At 36.2% G+C, this 19,140-nt stretch overlaps 1 protein-coding gene across 5 annotated transcripts in view; it reads right to left on the bottom strand.

The window, feature by feature from the left end:
• RAPGEF6 (Rap guanine nucleotide exchange factor 6) overlaps positions 1 to 19,140 on the bottom strand; it is a 208,947-nt gene that overhangs the window by 76,863 nt on the left and 112,944 nt on the right. For all 5 annotated transcript variants that reach the window (XM_068979511.1, XM_068979509.1, XM_068979513.1 and 2 more), the window contains exons 7-11: positions 18,270 to 18,401; positions 8,373 to 8,550; positions 6,239 to 6,375; positions 2,112 to 2,270; positions 1,095 to 1,247 (exon numbers count right to left, since the gene is read on the bottom strand). In XM_068979511.1, coding sequence (XP_068835612.1) covers positions 1,095 to 1,247; positions 2,112 to 2,270; positions 6,239 to 6,375; positions 8,373 to 8,550; positions 18,270 to 18,401 — 759 coding nt within the window. The remainder of the gene's footprint in view (positions 1 to 1,094; positions 1,248 to 2,111; positions 2,271 to 6,238; positions 6,376 to 8,372; positions 8,551 to 18,269; positions 18,402 to 19,140) is intronic.

Genomic DNA, 19,140 nt, shown 5'->3' with positions numbered 1-19,140 from the left:
CAGGATACTCTATACTGTTCTTGCAACTTTTCTGTAAGTTTGAAATTATTAAAAAAAAGGGGGGGCCTCAACATGAGCCTTCATAAAGAGACAGCCTGTGACAATCCACACATATATTCGAATTTTTTCCTACACAGAAAGCTTACACTCATCAGCTTAGGAAAAGGAGTGTTTAGAAATAGCCTGACTCTTAAAGAATATCTGATCTGACCAACCAGTCCCTCTTATTGTTAAATAAACAGCTGCACTTATAATGAAAAATAACACATTTAGTTATTTTGCAACCAAGACTAGCTTGAAAAGAAAAAAAGGTCAAGCATTTATTTCCTGTCTTCCAACTATAATTGCTCTATTTTACATCTGTGTGTGCTCAGTCATGTCTGACTCTTTGTGATCCATGGACTGTAGCCCGCCAGGCTCCTCTGTCCATGGGATTTTCAAGGCAATACTGGAGTGGGTTCCCATTTCCTTCTCGAGATTCAGATGCCATTAAGACAGGCAGATGGGAGAGTGGAAGGCAAGGGGGCAAGGATCAGAGGGGAGAGGGAATCAGAGAAGGGAAAACAACATGGGTGTTCATACTTAGACTTACAGCATGCTAAGGCTTTTGATTTGCCACATTTAGCCCTAATAAAGACCTGCCATAGCATCCCCATTTTCAGATAAGAAAACTGAGGTTCAGAGAGGCTAATGTCTGTTTCAGTGACACAGAGATCCCATAAGCACTCTCCATCTTCATCTAGGATTCTTGTATGCTGATGGCTGCTCCTTTCAATTTCGGTTTTGTTTCTAAATATTGCTATCTTTGATGAAATTAACTCCCATTATTGATGAATCATAAAATTTGAGAAGGAAAATTTTGACTGGTATATTCTAAGTAATATCCTTTCATATTGATATTATATGGCAGTGTCTTCCTTACCCAATAAAATACTGTTAAAAACCAACTAAGAAAAAGTCAAAATTTCACATTTATATACACTGGATCCCAAAGTTAGTGAATTACCTTGTACTACTTAATAAGCACTTCAAAGTCTTTTAAACAAGACGAAGGTTTTATTCTATCAATAAGAATGTAAGTAAAACACACTCACCTTAATTACAATGTGTCCTTTCCTGGTTCCACTTCGATCCAGTTCACGATGCTCATGTACCATAACAATTTCTCCCTTTTCCTCAACTTTATGGGTATTTTTTTCAACATGATTTAAAATTCTCCAATAATCCTGCTGGGCTATGCAGACAAACTGTCCAAGAACAACGTGGGGACAATTAATAAACCTATAATACATAAATATATCACTATGCACCAAGGCAGAGCACAAAGGTAAGAACTCAAGTGACATCAGTTCTTTTTTATTTATCCCCTTTACTCCTTAACAAAAATCAAGGTAAAAAAGAAAAATAAATCATGCACAAAGAGACCAAAGAAGTTAAATCCATGTGAATTCTGTTCTAAAAGGAGAAGTAAGCATATACTTCTTTCAAAACTGACACTACGCAAAGAAAACATGAAGCAGGAGTAAGTTAGAAACAAACAACTCAGAAGTTCCTATTTCTTCCTCTACTGGAAAAAAACAAAACAAAAAGGAGACTGAGCTGGCTAATATCACATAGATATTTAACAAATAAATTATTGGGTATACTCTCTTTAAAATATGTATAGTTTAATTCCACAAATATTTGGATCAGATATAAAATCTACTTTCCTTTATTAACTGTGAGTTTTTCAAACTTCTAATTCTCAAATCAAGCTATTTTATTTTGAGGAAGGAAAAAGGCTCAGCCATTTAAAATCAAGAAACAGGAGAACCAAAAAAAAAAAAAAAAAAAAACACCCCACCCCAGAAACAAAAGAACATACACTGCTATATTTAAAATGGATAACCAACAAGGACCTGCCGTACAGCACAGGGAACTTGGCTCAATGTTATGTGGCAGCCAGGGTGGGAATGCAGTTTGAGGGAGAGTAGATACAACGTTTATGTGCAACTGAAACTATTCTTCGCTGTCTACCTGAAAATATCCTAAATAATCCCCTTTACTCCAATATAAAATTAAAAAATTAAAAAAAAAAAGAAACAAGAGAACATGACCAGAGATAAGCTTACCTGACAGTCATCGACTTTAGTCCTAACAACTCCATGCATGTACTGTTTATCCAGAGTGGGTGTGATTCCAAAACTATTTCCCATAAAGAGATTGTCAACTTTTCCATCTGGATAACTGATTTCCACAGTGCCATTTAAAATAACATACCATGAATCAAGCTATAGAGAAGACGACAAGTTTTAAGAATCGTTGAGAAAAGATGATGTTAACTTTGAAAAACAATCAATACATATAACTCGTAAAATTTATAAAAGATCTCATTATATTATCAAATATTCCATCAGATCAGAATATATTACTAAATAACACCCTGTTTCTGTTAAGCAAACGACTACAGTTTATTTTACTCTTTCTTCTTTTAGTCACCCAATGAAATCAGGGACCCTTATAACTGACCAAAATACTCTAAGACAAAATAACGTTATGGCTAAGGCCACAGTTTAGTCACTTAGTCTTGTCTAACTCTTTGAGACCCCATGGACTGCAGCATGCAAGGCTTCCCTGTCCATCACCAACTCCATTGAGTCGGTGATGCCACCCAACCATCTCATCCTCTGTTGTCCCCTTCTCCTCCTGCCTTCAATCTTTCCCAGCATCAGAGTCTTTTCCAGTGAGTCAGCTCTTCACATCAGGTGGCCAAAGTGTTGGAGTTTCAGCTTCAGCATCAGTCCTTCCAACAAATATTCAGGACTGATTTCCATGAGGACTGAGTAGTTTCATCTCCTTGCAGTCTCAAGAGTCTTCTCCAACACCACAGTTCAGAAGCATCAATTTTTGGTGCTCAGCTTTCTTTATAGTCCAACTCTCATATCCATACATGACCACTGCAAAAACCATAGCCTTGACTAGACGGACCTTTGTTGGCAAAGTTATGTCTCTGCCTTTTAATATGCTGTCTAGGTTGGTCATAGCTTTTCTCTGAAGGAGCAAGTGTCTTTTAATTTCATGGCTGCAGTCACCATCTGCAGCGATTTTGAAAATCACCAAGAAAATAAATTCTGTCACTGTTGCCATTGTTTCTCGATCTATTTGTGATGGACTGGATTCCATGATCTTAATTTTTTGAATGTTGAGCTTTAAGCCAGCTTTTTCACTCTCCTCTTTCACTTTCATCAAGAGGCACTTTAGTTTCTCTCCACTTTCTGTTATTAGGGATGTATCATTTGCGTATGTGAAGTTATTGATACTTCTCCCAGAAATCTTGATTCCAGCTTGTGCTTCATCCAGCCCAGCATTTCACAAGATGTATTCTGCATATAAGTTAAATAAGCAGGGTGACAATATGCAGCCTTGACATACTCCTTCCCATTTTGGAACCAGTCTGCTGTTCCATGTCCAATTCTAACTTGCTTCTTGACCTGCATACAGATTTCTCTGGAGGCAGGTAAGATGGTCTGGTATTCCCATTTCTTAAAGAATTTTCCTCAGTTTGTTGTGATCTACACAGTCAAAGGCCTTGGCATAATCAATAAAGCAGAAGTAGATGTTTTTCTGGAATTCTCTTGCTTTTTTGATGATCCAACAGATGTTGGTCATTTGATCTCTATCCTCTGCCTTTTCTAAATCCAGCTTGAACATCTGGAAGTTCAGGGTTCAAGAACTGTTGAAGCCTGGCTTGGAGAACTTTGGCATTACTTTGCTAGCGTGTAAGATGAATGCTATCGTGTGGAAGTTTGAACATTCTTTGGCATTGCCCTTTTTTGGGATTGGAATTAAAACTGACCTTTTCCAGTTCTGCGGCCACTGCTGAGTTTTCCAGATTTGCTGGCATATTGAGTGCAGCACTTTCCCAGCATCATCTTTTAGGATCTGAAATAGCTCAACTGGAATTCCATCACCTCCACTGGCTCTGTTCATGGTGATGCTTCCTAAAGCCCACTTGACTTCACATTTCAGGATGTCTGGTTCCAGGTGAGTGATCACACCATCGTGGTTTTCTGGGACATGAAAATCTTTTTTTGTATAGTTCTTCTGTGTATTCTTGCCACCGCTTGTTAATATCTTCTGCTTCTGTTAGGCCCATACCATTTCTGTCCTTTATTGTGCTCATCTTTGCATGAGATGTTCCCATGGTATCTCTAATTTTCTGGAAGAGATCTCTAGTCTTTCCCATTATATTGTTTTCCTCTACTTCTTTGCATTGATCACTCAGGAAGGCTTTCTTATCTCTCCTCCTTGTTTCTGGAACTCTGAATTCAAATGGTATATCTTTCCTTTTCTCCTTTGCCTTTAGTTTCTCTTGATGTACTCCTCTGGAAGTAAGGCCACAAACTCTTGGAATTTGAATCCACTGACGAGCTGAATGAGTCTGGGAAAGTTGCTTCAGTTTCTCTACTGCTATAATGGGTGTAACAATATCACCTATCACAGAACATTTGTGTCAATTAAAAATGAGTTTATTACAAATCAAGTAATAAATAGCAATAAATTCCAGACTGGAATAATGTCTGGCAACATTATTAATAGCAAACATTGAAAAGGAAAAAAAAAAAAAGGAGCTACTGATTAAGAAAAGCTATTAAAAACCTGAATTTTAAGGTATACCTAAAAATATATCAAAAATTTCTAATGTTAAGAAAATAGTGCTCTCAATTTATACCAAAGTATTTAATGCTCTAAAGAGACATATTGTAATGCCTACTGCATATCCTTGAAAGACTACTTGTTCTCATTTAATATCCCTTTTATTAGTCTAAACTTTCAACAATTTTAATGTGATTTAAGGAAAATCTGGATTATCAATTCTTAAGAAGAATCAGTGGCAACAAGAAATATTTTTTCAAAACTGTGGGGTTTTGTTATTTCAAATATAAAATATAATTATTATGAAATTTTACAATTATACAAATTACTTAAGGACAGGGCCCGTGTTGGGTTTTCCACCACTATCCTCAGTGTTTAGAATAGTAACTGGCAAAAGCAGGCACACAACAAAGTTTTGCTGACAGAACTGTAAAAAATTAAAAGACAAAATTTGTGGAAAAGTTATTTAAAATCCTACTATTTGTATAGTTGTCATTAAAAGCTTAGTATTTTTCTCCCATGCTTATCTTATCTCACACTGTTGAACTATTTATTCTATGCTTTGAAAAAAATTTAATACTATATTCATTTGTTTAAGCTTTTTTTTTTTTTAGTATATCCCATGTTCTGAATGTTTTCTAGGATACGGGGAGAAAGCATGTAAATGAAGCTAGAGGTAAGGCCCCACCTTCAAAGACTTCTATCAAATCAAAGATTTCTATTACAATAATTTGAAAATCTATATGATATTATAACCTGTGGCCACATACTCATTTAGTTAACCACTGCTTATTTGGGGGATATATTTTGGTTATTTTCAATTTTTAATATTATACATACGTCACAATGAATACCTTTTGCCATAACTCTGAGTTTTATATTGTCTGGAGGAGAGACAGTCAGAAGGGTAATAATAGATCAGAGACTGTTAAAAGCCCATTGCTAAATGATTTTCCAGAAATACTGCTTATATTCCTATTAACAGTATCTATGACAATGTTCACTGACTGATATCTCACTATCAATTTTTATCAGTTCAATAAGAAAACCAGTGAAGTGCTACCTAATAGCAGTAACACATTTCAATTCCTCTGAATCCTCCCCTCCATCCATCCATAAGTTGCCATCCAAGCATTTCTGAAAACAAAACTGCCACATAAATGCCTCAACTTACAGCATTTCACTAGAAGGCACAGGTATGAATACACTTCCTTCGTTTAAAAAGAAAATGGGTAAAATAAAAAGGGTAAGGAGATTAAATACTTTTTAAACATTTAATAATACTATAAATATACTAATAAAATAATAAGTAAGAATATCTTCAAGTCCTACAACTTAATTTGAAAAGTTAAAAACAAATCTGGTCTAATGAATAACTGAACATCTATTCTGTGTAAGGTCCATGGCCAGGAAATTGAAATTTAGACAAAATCAAACAAAATGAAACTCATCTCTTCAGAAATTGTAACTACCCCCAAATCAGCATTCATTTAAAAAACTGTATAACTTTTAAGTCAAGATTTATACAAGTTTATGAAAATTAAACATTCTAAAAATTAGCTCCCACAACCAAGTAATGTGTAACAGTTATTTGCGAACCTACCTCTTGCCCATCTTCAAGAATAACAGCTCCAGCCTGCTCTACCACTTCAAAAATCATCACTGAGCAGAGTTCTCTCCTTACAGACATAGTCATATTTGCAAAAGCAGGGAGCTGGTGCATAAACTCCAGCAATTGTTCTGTTAAAACACAGAAATTCTAGTTCAGTGCTCATCAAGGACTACAGTTTAAAGATACAATAAAATCTAGAATCCAATACCCAATTTCCTAATCAACTTAGGAATTCATGATGCTTAACTAGAGAAGCCAAGATGCAAGATGACTGTTGCTTAAAAAAGTCTGGTTAATGGATACATTCTGACTCACACAAAAATATAGGCATAATGGAAGACACCAGAATTCACAACCTCCAGAGAAAACCTGGAAACTACAGGTTCAAATGAGGCTGGAGAGTTTAGCTAATTTTCCTTGCAGGAGATGCTATTTCATGGTGGTTAGCTTTAGTGATGCCCTTTGAGCTAATAAATTACTGAAAAGAGCTTTTGTCTGTTTCTTATGGGCTAGAGTTTTAAGTAGTTATTAATAAATGTCAGTAAGTAATTAAATCAGGGATAACAAATGTGAATACTACTTTAAGATCTGTCAAAGCAAATACAAGGTAACTGTCTAATTTAACCAAGAAATGTTTGAGTGCCTGAGTCCCTTTCCATGTATAGATATGTGAGCAATAAAGACAAATATAAAGAAAAAAAGATACATTTAAGCAGTCAGCTAAAACTGAAATAGAGGAAAATTATAAGAAGTTATCAACCCACAGAAAACTGTAAGTTAATTATATTTCATTTTTTAAATAAACCTTGTAAAAAGTGCACAGTGTACAATTCTTTATCACCACTGAAAATGCACTTACAGTTTCTGTCCAGAAAGCATTCACAACATGAGTCTCAACTGTAGGCTGCATAACTATATGTTATTACCATGATAAGGAATGTTTAAACGTACTGATCTTCACTCCCAGACTATAATTATTACTAGCAGTATTTCCTGATTTGAATCACAGCAATGTAACTCTTTTAAAAGAGAAATCTAGGATAAAATCTTAAATGAATCATAATATATAATGATACTAAGTAATCTTTGTCCTTAAAGATGACATTAGCATCTTTAGTATTATTCAATCTCTAATGTAAAGTACAAGAAATTAAAGAAAAATTCATAAAATTTGAGCTGGAGAGGCAAAACTATGATTTCTTTTTTTAAATAACGTTTGAAATCTTTTAAAATTCACAGACACTGGACACTGATGTCCTGTGTTGTAAACGTCTTATGGACATGAAAGGGAAAACCACTTTAATGCAATCAAAGCTTTTGTTTTATAAACTGGGGCAAACAGAATGTTAGGCCTCTCATCACCCAAAGATCATCAGGGTTGATTCAGCTGATCTGGTTGTCCAGGCAAGTGTCCCCTTCCTCCCTCACCGCTTCAAGCATGTATCCCTCCTGAAGTTGTACGCTTAGTCAAGCTGCCCGATACAGGAGTATCTTGAAGAGAACATTCCCTGACAAAGGGGAACCGTCATTTGGTTAAGGGTATAGGAGGAGCTGTGTTTCACAGCTATTACCTCCGAACAAGCTCTCCTATCAGGGCAGCTAGCCTCAAAGATGTCCCTAAACAAATCCGGCCTCTTGGTGGTCATGTCTGGATGCAGTCCCCTCCCTTACTGCATGAGGGTTGCTTTGTGTGACAAACATAATTGGGAAGAAGCAATGACGTGTCATTCCTGAGGCCAGATAAAAAAGACACTGCGGCATCTTCCTACTTCTCCCCTGAATTATGGCTTTGGGAGAAACCAACTGCCATGTTGTGAGAATTTTTAAGCCATCTCTGGAGGGGCCTGCGTGGAGAGGAACTGAGGTTCTATGACCAAAGCCACATGGGCAGCCACCTTGGAAGTAGATCCTCTAGCTCAGCCCAGTGAAGCCTCAGATGACTGTAATCCCTTCCACATTCTGACTACAACCATATGAGACAGAATGAGCCAGAATCACTCAGCTAGGCTACTCCTGAATTTCTGACCCACAAAAAATTTTCAGCAATAATGTGTCATCCACCAACAGGTTAACTATATATAAATTAAACTATAAAATTCCTATTGTGAACAGATGTATTTCTTACCAATGTCATCATCAGTTTTATCTGCAGGTTCTTTTTCAAGACATTCTCGGACAAGATCCCGCCCCTGCAGAGGATCTGTTCGATCAATGTCTTCATCTTCCTCTTCTTCATCTTCAGAATCAACAGGTCCTTCTGGAAGACGTGTTAAATCGACATCTCCTACCTCACTTTCGGTAGCCTATAGGAAGAAATCTTGATCACTTATCACTTCATGTTATAAAAATTATGTATTACAATTATGAATAAAATAAAACTATCCCTTCCACTAAATATCATCAAGAATTAGGCAACACTGTATGTTGTACCAAAACCAAAATGATACTTATTAATAAATGGTTCTCTGCCCAAAATACAGGCCATCATTTCAGTGTGACATCTAAATTGATAAGTCTAAGCCAGTAAGTATAAAATGGTCAAGAGATTAACACATCACTAAATGTATTAACACTTTTTTCCAAAAAAACACTTATATTCCTTAAAAGTACATTTCTTAAAATATGAAGTGAAAGAAAAAGACAGTTTACTAACAATCATTTTAGGAGTACCCTGTTAGTTTATGTTGGCTATTTTAAATAAGGTTATTATTCTTTCACCACAGGTTTAAAGTCTAGTAGAGGAGGAAGTCACATAAATTAAGAAATAAGTATAAAACAGGTAAATAACAGTACTGAAAACTGCTAAAATGCAACAACTATGAAGGACTGAACTAATACTTATCTCTTTCCAATACCTTATTACGCAATCTAACAATAAGCGTTACTCTAGGCAATCTTGAAGAAAATAAACTTATACAAACAAGCTGAACTTTGCAAATATACTAGTCTCAGATATTTGTAAAAGGATTACCAGATTGTAAAAAAACTGTAAATTTAAATGTCACTCATAGAAAACAATGAGAATGTATTTTGGGAAATAAAACTCTGCTGAAGTGGACTATTTGGCAATATTTCTAAACATTATACTCACTTGATTCATATTGTAACTGAAAAAGCATGAATACTGAAGCAGATATGAAAAAAAGTGAGTAGAACATACAGGAATTTTCATAACAAATAAGCACTCATATATGAGTATTAACTGAAAACTACAGAACTTTCATTCAAATATTTAAGTCTCATCTCCTGTGTCGAACATCCACTCACTTGTTCCTCTCCAACTTAACCCACATATTTCAAAAGGAAACAGTGCCCTGTTTCCGGCTAGGTAAGCTAAGGGAGAAAGTCCTTTCCTATGGATTTTTGTAACTGGAGCTGGAGAGTAGAGCATCTTTTCTTCCCTGGTTGATGAACTGGAAGAATGTGATGCAGGGCAGCCCACAGCCACATGGGAATGCCTTTCTGTGGTAGGAGAAAATGGAATCAGCAGGCAGAGAAAGGGGTAGAGGAAGGCAGAGGAAGAACACTGAACAAGAGAGCTGACAAAAAAGAAATCAAGACAGACACAAAGCAACAAAAATAAAAAATCAAAAATGTGTCATGCAGGACAGAGATGGACAGAGCAGAGCATGTGCAGCAAAGATGACCTCTGACAGCAAGTGTCACAGAGGGCGAGGGAGGAAGAGCAATCAAGCTTCCGGGAGTGAAACGACTAGACAGACAGGGGCAGACACACTTGCAAGCATCCAGGTTCCTTGAGGTCGGAGCTGCCTCTGCTTTCTCTGGGGATCAATAAATGATCCTTTCTGGCTTTTGTTAATACAAGTTAAGGCTCTGATACCTCCAACTAAAAGAGTTCTGATTTGTTTTATAAGACCATGTTCTATGCTTTCTGCACAGCTTTCAGTAAAAGTTTTAACGAACAGTTAAACTAGATTAAAACACTTAGCTTGAAATCTTTAAGATTAGACAAGCTGGCTCTTAAGGATCATAGAGGGGCAATCCAATCGTACATTGACTAGCATGTTCTCTTAAGTCATTCTGACTATGAAATGTTAGTATTCAAGTGAAATGCATTTCTAAATGATGTATCTTTGGAACTAAAAACTTGCTACCAAGTTACAACCTCTTTTCAAAAATAAGTAGTTTTAATTTAAATGTGTAGATACTAAAATGCCTTTTCCAAAACCCAATCTATTTACAAACACTGATTTTAACCTAAGAAATGAGTGTTAGAAAACCACTGAAGTAATATTTTTCAAACAATTAAATTTTTCAGAATTTAAACACTCACCTCTGGTATAATAGTCTTTTTCTCTTCTATCAAGTTTTAAGGATAATCTACCTTAAATTTGAGTTCTTCACTACCTTGTCTTCAACTCAAGCTCAGGTTTTCATCCTCTGATCCAGATTATTTCAACCTCATCTCATTCTTACCTTTTAGATTTTTTCTGATAAAAAGATGGATAACTCACAATATTAATAAAGGCAAGATGCAATTCAGTTTTGTGGACAAGGAAGTCACCTGCATCACTTGCATGAAAAATGAAGGTACTAAAGAAAATAACTTTTTAGGGAGAATGAAAATCATGGGTAGGGATTGGGAGAAGGCTACTAAGATAACTCTTCAGAACTTTTTAAGGCCATCTGAAAAGGAAAGAATATAACTATTTTTATCATGTCTTCTTTTACTTGAACATTTTTTCAAAAGAAAAAGAATAAATAAAATTAGTTAAGAGACTATATTCAACTGCTAAAGCATTCAGAGCCTATAAGAGGGATGATGTGGTAAAATAAGAATTAAAAATAAAAAAGAATCAAAGAGTGACCAGAAAAATGCTAGAAAATTAAAAAGGTTTTCATAATTAAGAAATAAGCAAACAAAAAGTTCAATGTAGAGTCCAAGGTCTTAATCCCTGACTAAACAAAGAGAACCCAAATCTTTAAGGAAAAGGTAGGTATGATGACCGTCAAGACTGGAAGTCACTATATGATGCTGCTCAAGATGCAGTTCCTAGGAATGAAGTTTCTTTAATAATTAAATAAGATTTTTTAAAAATGTAGTAGCCAGTGTCCAGCATACAATATAAAATTATTAGACAAATGAAGAAGCTAGAAACTGTGACCATAACCTGGTGAAAAACCAACATAAAAATATCCAAGAATGATGAAATTAGGAGACTTGAATTTTTGACATTTAAGTAAATTCAGGGATTTAAGGTCTGGCCTTTGAACTATTTTATCCCAGCAGCTGGGATATAGCAGACCCTCAGAAAGATGATGATAAATGGATTAAGCCCAGGGGAAAAAAGGTATATTGGTCAAAGGGCTAAAAAGTATTACACGTTTTATGTTTTTCTTTTCTCATAGTATGAATGTGTCTCTGTGTATATGTATAAATATAATTTGGTGAGGTAGACAGTCTGAGATGGTTTTCTCTTGACTTGGCCTTCTCCAAATAAACCACCAGAGGATATTCTTTCTCTGTCTGCATCTACATAAACAAGAAGCTACTATGAGAAGAACAGATTAGAATGAGAAGTTACACAAATTAGAGAAGCCACATTTTCAAATTTAGAGCAAAGATTAAGCAGAACCTGAGATTTTCAGTGCTTATCTTTACTGAATTCCCATTTGCAATATTTCATTCAATCTTTTTCATGGATCATTTACTCCTTAAGTTTCCTCTTAGTCTTTCTAGTCAGGGCAACATGAAATTAATCCTTCACAGTAATGCATTCTAGGCTGGCCCAGTCCAGTATCTCTACAACAGGTCAGGTAGGAAGGCAAGGCCTCCTTTGTTCTGGATTATCAATCAGTTAGTAGTATCCTATGCATTTTCCCTGGAAACAATATTGATTTCTATTTTCAAATGTAATTCAACTGAAAACATTTCTAAATTGCTTCTTAACTGCCAACACTGTGCTTAACTCACCATGAGATACAAAAGGAAGAAACTGCACACTAAAATTATGATGATGAAAAGATCAAGCTTACAGGTAACTACACTAAAAAGTTAAACTATAAAGTTTCATATAGTCAAAGCTATGGTTTTTCCAGTAGACATGGACAGATGTGAAAGTTGGACCATAAAGGCTGAGTGCCAAAGAAATGAGAGTCCCTTGGACTGGAAGGAGAGTAAACCAGTCAATCTTAAAGGAAATCAACCCTGAATATCCACTGGAAGGACTGATGCTGAAGTTCTAATACTCTGACTACCTGAGGTAAAGAGCTAACTCATCGGAAAAGACCCTGATGCTGGAAAAGAACTGAAGGCAGGAGAAAGGGATGACAGAGGATGAGATGGTTGGATGGCATCACCAACTCAAGGGACATGAGACTGAGCAAGCCCCAGGAGACGGTGATGGATGTCAGGGAAGCTTGGTGTGCTGCAGTCCCTGGGGTCGCGAAGAATCAGACTCAACTTAGTGAATGAACAACATCAACAACAGCAGCACAACATAAAAAAGCGGAGTGAAAAAACTGATAAGACCCACAGAAAAACTGCTGTGGGTTCCAACATGTGAGAGGCAATACAAAAATGTCATCTACGTGGAGCTGCAGGAAGGACAAAATTACGAAAGTAGGACTAGGTAAAGATAAGCTCATTCAGGGAATAGCATATGTATTTGTCATGGACTAGAATTTAGAATGTGTTAAATGGAAAACAGTGGAATATAAAACCAGACTTGCAGATTGTGGTTAGAAATTTCGAACTGGAACTGAGGCTTGTGATTTGAATATAAATTTAAAATGAAGAGTGTAAATTAGATAATGGTGAAGCACTGAAGATTTTTAAGTAGAGAAGGAAAGTCATATTCTTCTTACAATGAAAGTGGAAGTTTAAGAAATGGAGATAGGCAAAGGTAACTGAGACTTTGACACAGATAATATTCTTAATAGAAATATTAAAGACAAGTGGAAGAAAACATGTAGCAGCTCAAAGTTAGCTGAAGTATCAAGGAACTTCCTGGTGGAAATGTGGCACCAGAGTTTTGGAGAGATTGGCAGCAGAACTCTGAGTTAAGGAATCAAGCTGCCATGAAGGGGGATTTTAGCATCACATTTCCTGTCTACATCGAAATCAAAAAGCTAAGTGGGGGATGTATGCGTACCTCAAGTTATTTAAAAATAGACTGATGCAAAGTGGTTTAGTTCAATAATTAACTTTTATATTCATCCAGCTCTTAGAAAAGGAATCCAGAAGGTAACACTTACACTCCTTATTTCTCCTCAATATTCTTTTAAGATACATAAAATACTCTATCCAAGAACATTCTAACATCTTAATGCATCCTCTTAGCTAAATTTTAAGTTAACCTGATTAAAAACATATTCATACTGAACCAATTACTTGCATTTTTTCCAAACTGTGATAAATGCTTTATTTTGAACTTTGAGATCTACAAGCTTTTTATTTTTAAACAAGAACACATGAAAGCTCTCAAAGAGGAAATGCATAGGTGCATACTCACTCATTCAGTTCAGTTGCTCAGTCGTATCCGACTCTTTGCGACCCCATGAATCGCAGCACGCCAGGCCTCCCTGTCCATCACTAACTCCCAGAGTTTACCCAAACTCATGTCCATTGAGTCAGTGATGCCATCCAGCCATCTCATGCTCTGTCATCCCCTTCTCCTCCTAACCCCAATCCCTCCCAGCATCAGGGTCTCTTCCAATGAGTCAACTCTTCGCATGAGGTGGCCACAGTATTGGGGTTTCAGCTTCAGCATCAGTCCTTCCAATGAACACCCAGGACTGATCTCCTTTAGAATGGACTGGTTGGATCTCCTTGCAGTCCAAGGGACTCTCAAGAGTCTTCTCCAGCACTACAGTTCAAAAGAATCAATTCTTCGGTGCTCAGCTTTCTTCATAGTCCAACTCTCACATCCATACATGACCACAGGAAAAACCATCACCTTGACTAGATGGACCTTTGTTGGCAAAGTAATGTCTCTGCTTTTTAATATGCTATCTAGGTTGGTCATAACTTTCCTTCCAAGGAATAAGTGTCTTTTAATTTCATGGCTACAATCACCATCTGCAGTGATTTTGGAGCCCAGAAAAATAAAGTCTGACACTGTTTTCACTGTTTCCCCATCTATTCACACATTAGGTCATAGAAAATGGTATAAATGATGTTCCTGTTAAGAACTGTTCTTAGGATGTATCTCTTCTCTTTCCCTCATTCCTCCAAATTAAAAATACAGCTGACTCTTGAAACAAGACTGGTATTAGTAGCACCAACCCCCCCACCCCAATTTGAAAATCTACATATAACTTTACACTCCATCCCCTGTATCTGCGGTTCAGTACATGTAGCATCTATTTACTGAAAGAAAAAAAAAATCCACTTATAAGTGGACACGTGTAGTTCAAACCTATTTTGTTCAAGGGGTAAATGTACCTGCACATTTTGTAAGGCTCTGCTTAGACTGTTACAAGCCATGACTGATAGAGGAACTCACTTTTAAAATCTCTCAAATGCTGAAATTTGGATAACCAGGAAAACTACTTCACATGATGCTGGCCAAGTATATCAGGCAAAAGCCTGGGCTAGATGAATCACAAGCTGGAATCAAGACTGCCAGGAGAAATATCAACCACCTCAGATATGCAGATGACACCATTCTAATGGCAGAAAGTGAAAAGGAGCTAAACAGCCTCTGGATAAGAATGAAAGAGGAGAGTGAAAAAGCTGTCTTAAAATTCAACTTTCAAAAACTAATATGGCATCCAGTCCCATCACGTCACAGCAAACAGATGGGGAAACAATGGAACCAGTGGCTGACTTTCTTTTCTTGGGTTCCAAAATCACTGCAGATGATGACTGTAGCCACGAAATTAAAAGATGCTTGCTCTTTGGAAAGAAAGCTATGACAAACCTAAACAACACATTAAAGCAAAAATACCACTTTGTTAACAAAGGTCCATCTAGTCAAAGCTATGGTTTTTCCAGTAGCCATGTCCGGATATGAGGATTAGCCCAAAAAGAAGGCTAAGCGCCAAAGAACTGATGCTTTTGAACTGTGGTGATGTAGAAGGCTCTTGAGAGTCCCTTGGACTGCAAGGAGATCACACCAGTCAATCCTAAAGGAAAGCAACCCTGAATATTTACTGGAAGAACTGATGCTGAAGCTCCAATACCTTGGCTACCTGATTCAAAGAGCTGACTCACTGGAAAAGACCCTGATGCTGGGAAAGACTGAAGACAAGAGGAGAAGAGGGTGGCAGAGGATGAGATGGTTAGATAGCCTCACGGATTCAATGAACATGAATCTGAAAAACTCCAACGAGAGAGTGAAGGACAGGGAAGCCTGGTGTGTTGCAGTCCATGGGGTTGCAAAGAGTTGGATATGACTTAGTAACTGAAAAACAACTATAATTCCACAATTTTATTCAACTTTTATTTTTAACTATATACTCTATGACCTCCTTAAAAAATTTTTAATGTAAAAATAATAAAGTCCATTGAGAAAAATACAAGAAAAGCTCAAGAAACATACTAAAAACCACCCACAAACCTACCATCAGCAGAAAACGGGTATCATTTGGTAACACATCTCTTGAATTCATATTTACATTCCATGTATATAAGACAAATATGTATATACTTAAGATTCTGATTTCTTTTCCTTCTGTTTTTATTTTTGTACATTTGTTTAGTTTTAACCTTTACACTGTTTCTATCCTTTGGCTACTATTCTGTGCTTACCTTCTTTGGCTACACTTCAAAGAGCTTATCTTACATTTTTGCATATCTTACTTTAGTATAGTTTTCTTCTTTAAAATTTCTGAATTTCTGGTTTAGTTCTTGACTTTCATTATTTTGGCTCATCTGTTTACTCTCCCTCAATTATTAAAACATCTTATTGGTTACTTTCTATGTTTCCAATACCATCTTTTACCTATGTTTTCATTTATGTGACCTTCTAGAAAATGTTAAACTAAAAGGGCAGAATACAGATTGATGGCTGCCAGCGCTGAGGGATCAGGAGAAGGAACTGACTAAAAAGGAGAATACAAGATACTTTTTCAGGTGATAGAAATACTGTATGTCTTCCTGTAGGCTATACTACAGAGGGTAAATTTTGTTATTTGTAAATTATATCACGGCATCAATCATATATACAAACACACTGATGCAAGAAGAAGTGATATGACTTAATGGTGAATTATGACGATCAGGGGATGAGGCCAACGCTAACTTTCAGGTTTCTGGGGACATGAAATGGTATCTTCTTCATTTTGCAATGAAGGGACTTCTTTGCTGTGCAGGAAAGCTAGCAAAGGTATCTGTCGACATTTTATGCTATGTTAAAATGAATCACTTTAAAGGTAGAATGAACTGTGGAAAGTACTACTGAGGAAGGAAAACATACAAAAGGTTGAAGCAGGGCAGCCATACTCATGGTCAGGGTCCTACAGGAGAAGACTTCAACCACCCAGCAAACAGGCTCTAGCCCCAGCCTCAGGTGGGCCATTCTGTAGGCGAACATCCTATAGATGCTCATGTAAGCACAATTCTTCTGAGGCTCCTCCAAAATCTTGCCAACGATACAGAATCCTGTTGTGCACAGCCCATCTTTTATTAATAGTTCAGGGTAAAGAACTGGTCTTTCCAGGTGACCTTGAACTTCAATTTGGTGCACTATGCTTTTGTCCCTTTTCTCATAACCATCGAGGGCTCTGCTCCTTGCTCCAAAAAGGGGATCACATCTGGTCAGAGACGGATATACTAGTGAGATCAGGTATCATTAACACTACATCTCTGCTTTATGGTCTCTTTTTGCAAGGTCCAGACATTCTCACCAATCTTGAGAAAAATCTACAACCACATCCCTTAACTTCATTAACCCAGGGTCAATCTTCCTTAGGGTTCCTTCTCTAGCAAAAACAGAGTCCAGAGAAGCACAACTCTACTCTGACTTTTAGGTATGCAATAATTCTAACTTAATGCACAAGATATGTCTTTTGGGGAGAAGGTGGGAAACGCATGAAACCCAACAACTCCATGAACACAGTAAGTGGCCCCTGAACCACCACACTGTCTTTAAGATAATTTTTTTAAAATTCCCTGTTCTATCTACAATAAAATGCTGAAGAAGGAGAATTCCTTGTTTTACTAATAAAGGGCCAAACAATGGGACACAGATGGCAAGATCGCAACAATAATCTTTGTAGAGAAAAGCCTCACACGAATCAAACACAGAGGATTTTTTCCATTTTGCACCTGCCTGAAAACTTCCCTTAACAGAGGAATGTAAATTTTCAAAAAAAAACACAGCTAAATCCAGGTAACTGAACAGAACCACAGTCTAAAACGTTTTCCTTAGATAGCAATGGTTGTATTTCAAAGATCAGTACTATATGGTAACCATTAGTCACACGTGGTACTCGAAATGTGCCTCGTCTGAACTGAGACATGGTGTATGTCAATATTCTTTGCCTTTTGAAGACTTAGTTTGAAAAAAATAAAGTATCACATTCATAATTCTTAAAAACTGATTACATGTTGAAATAATAATATCCAAATATACTATGCTAAAAATATATATTATTCAAATCAATTTTATTTGTTTTAAACTGTGGCTACTACAAAATTTAACAGTCTCTACAATACAAAGGCAACTCTAATTTTCTTCATGACTTTACTTATGGAAGACTTAAATAATCAACCATCATAAAAATCAGTCTTTTTATAAGTTCAGTTGTCTCAAGAATCATTTTCTAATGAAAACAAATATATATTAATACAGATTCACCTGGGTAGAAGAAATTAAGAACACTATATTCACATACTGTTGGACCATATTTAATCACTCTCAAAAGATAGATCACCTCTTTCATTAGGCTTGTAAATCTGAAACGTAAATAAAGCACATTTTCTCAAATACTTTATCTCTGAATTTCATAATCTAATTAAAAGATATATGAACACCTAAGGCATAATAAGCACAAGGTATTTTGCAGAATTTAGAAAAAACATAAGCATAGCATGTATAAACTCCTAAAGTATTACCTGATAGATATCAGATAAACTGCTGCTTCCAGAGTCACTGGCGATGCTACAACCAGACTGACTAGAAGACACATGAGTCACCTGTGGATGAGGGTTGTCTGCAATGTGCATCTTGGTAAGATCGGCTGGAAGCTGAAGACGAAGAAAAATAGTTTACAATAATCTAAATATCAAACATTAGCATTAGAGAGTTCTTGACACACTGTGTAACTTCTGCAACAAAATTATATGTACATTTCTCTGCAACCTAATTTCTAATCTAAATTCTCCATTTTTAGAAAAATCTCAAAAAATGGTAAGAACCCAATTAGTATTCTATTAAGCAAGCCTACAGTGGAAGCTCACTGATCAGTTTTCAAAAGAGATTACCATAAATAAGGGTATTTTAGAGGGAAAAACTGCCTTTTCCTTTTCTTCAAATAAAAATAATTGGCTGTTGCTTCTTCAAGTATAAGAATACTATCCCCTCCCCACCCATAAGCACACACACCCCTAATACAAAATGGTTGGAATACCAGAATAAAATAGCAATATCTTGGATTAAAGTACAGCATCTAACATCAAGACTTCAGAAAAGCAAGCATTCAATATTCCAAAATTTTAGTAAGCCTTTTTTTTCATTTAATACTGTATTAGCTTATAGTTGGCCCCTAAAAAAACTTGTTAGTAATCATAATGATGTAATGAATGTCTGTGCTAGGTATATGGCTACAGAGACACAGAACTCAATGCTTAATCCCTCCATCTCATCTTTCATATGATTATGCTTTTATCAGGGATGAAAGTTGTACAATATAATTCACACCATAAAACATTAATAAAAAATTTTACAAAATAAATGCTATAGGAATTGAGACAAGATACAAACCAC

This window comes from Capricornis sumatraensis, chromosome 9 (assembly GCF_032405125.1).
Source record: "Capricornis sumatraensis isolate serow.1 chromosome 9, serow.2, whole genome shotgun sequence".
Taxonomy (NCBI): Eukaryota; Metazoa; Chordata; class Mammalia; order Artiodactyla; family Bovidae; genus Capricornis; species Capricornis sumatraensis.
Note: the sequence above shows the minus strand (reverse complement) of the source record. Positions and strands in the feature narration are given on the sequence as shown.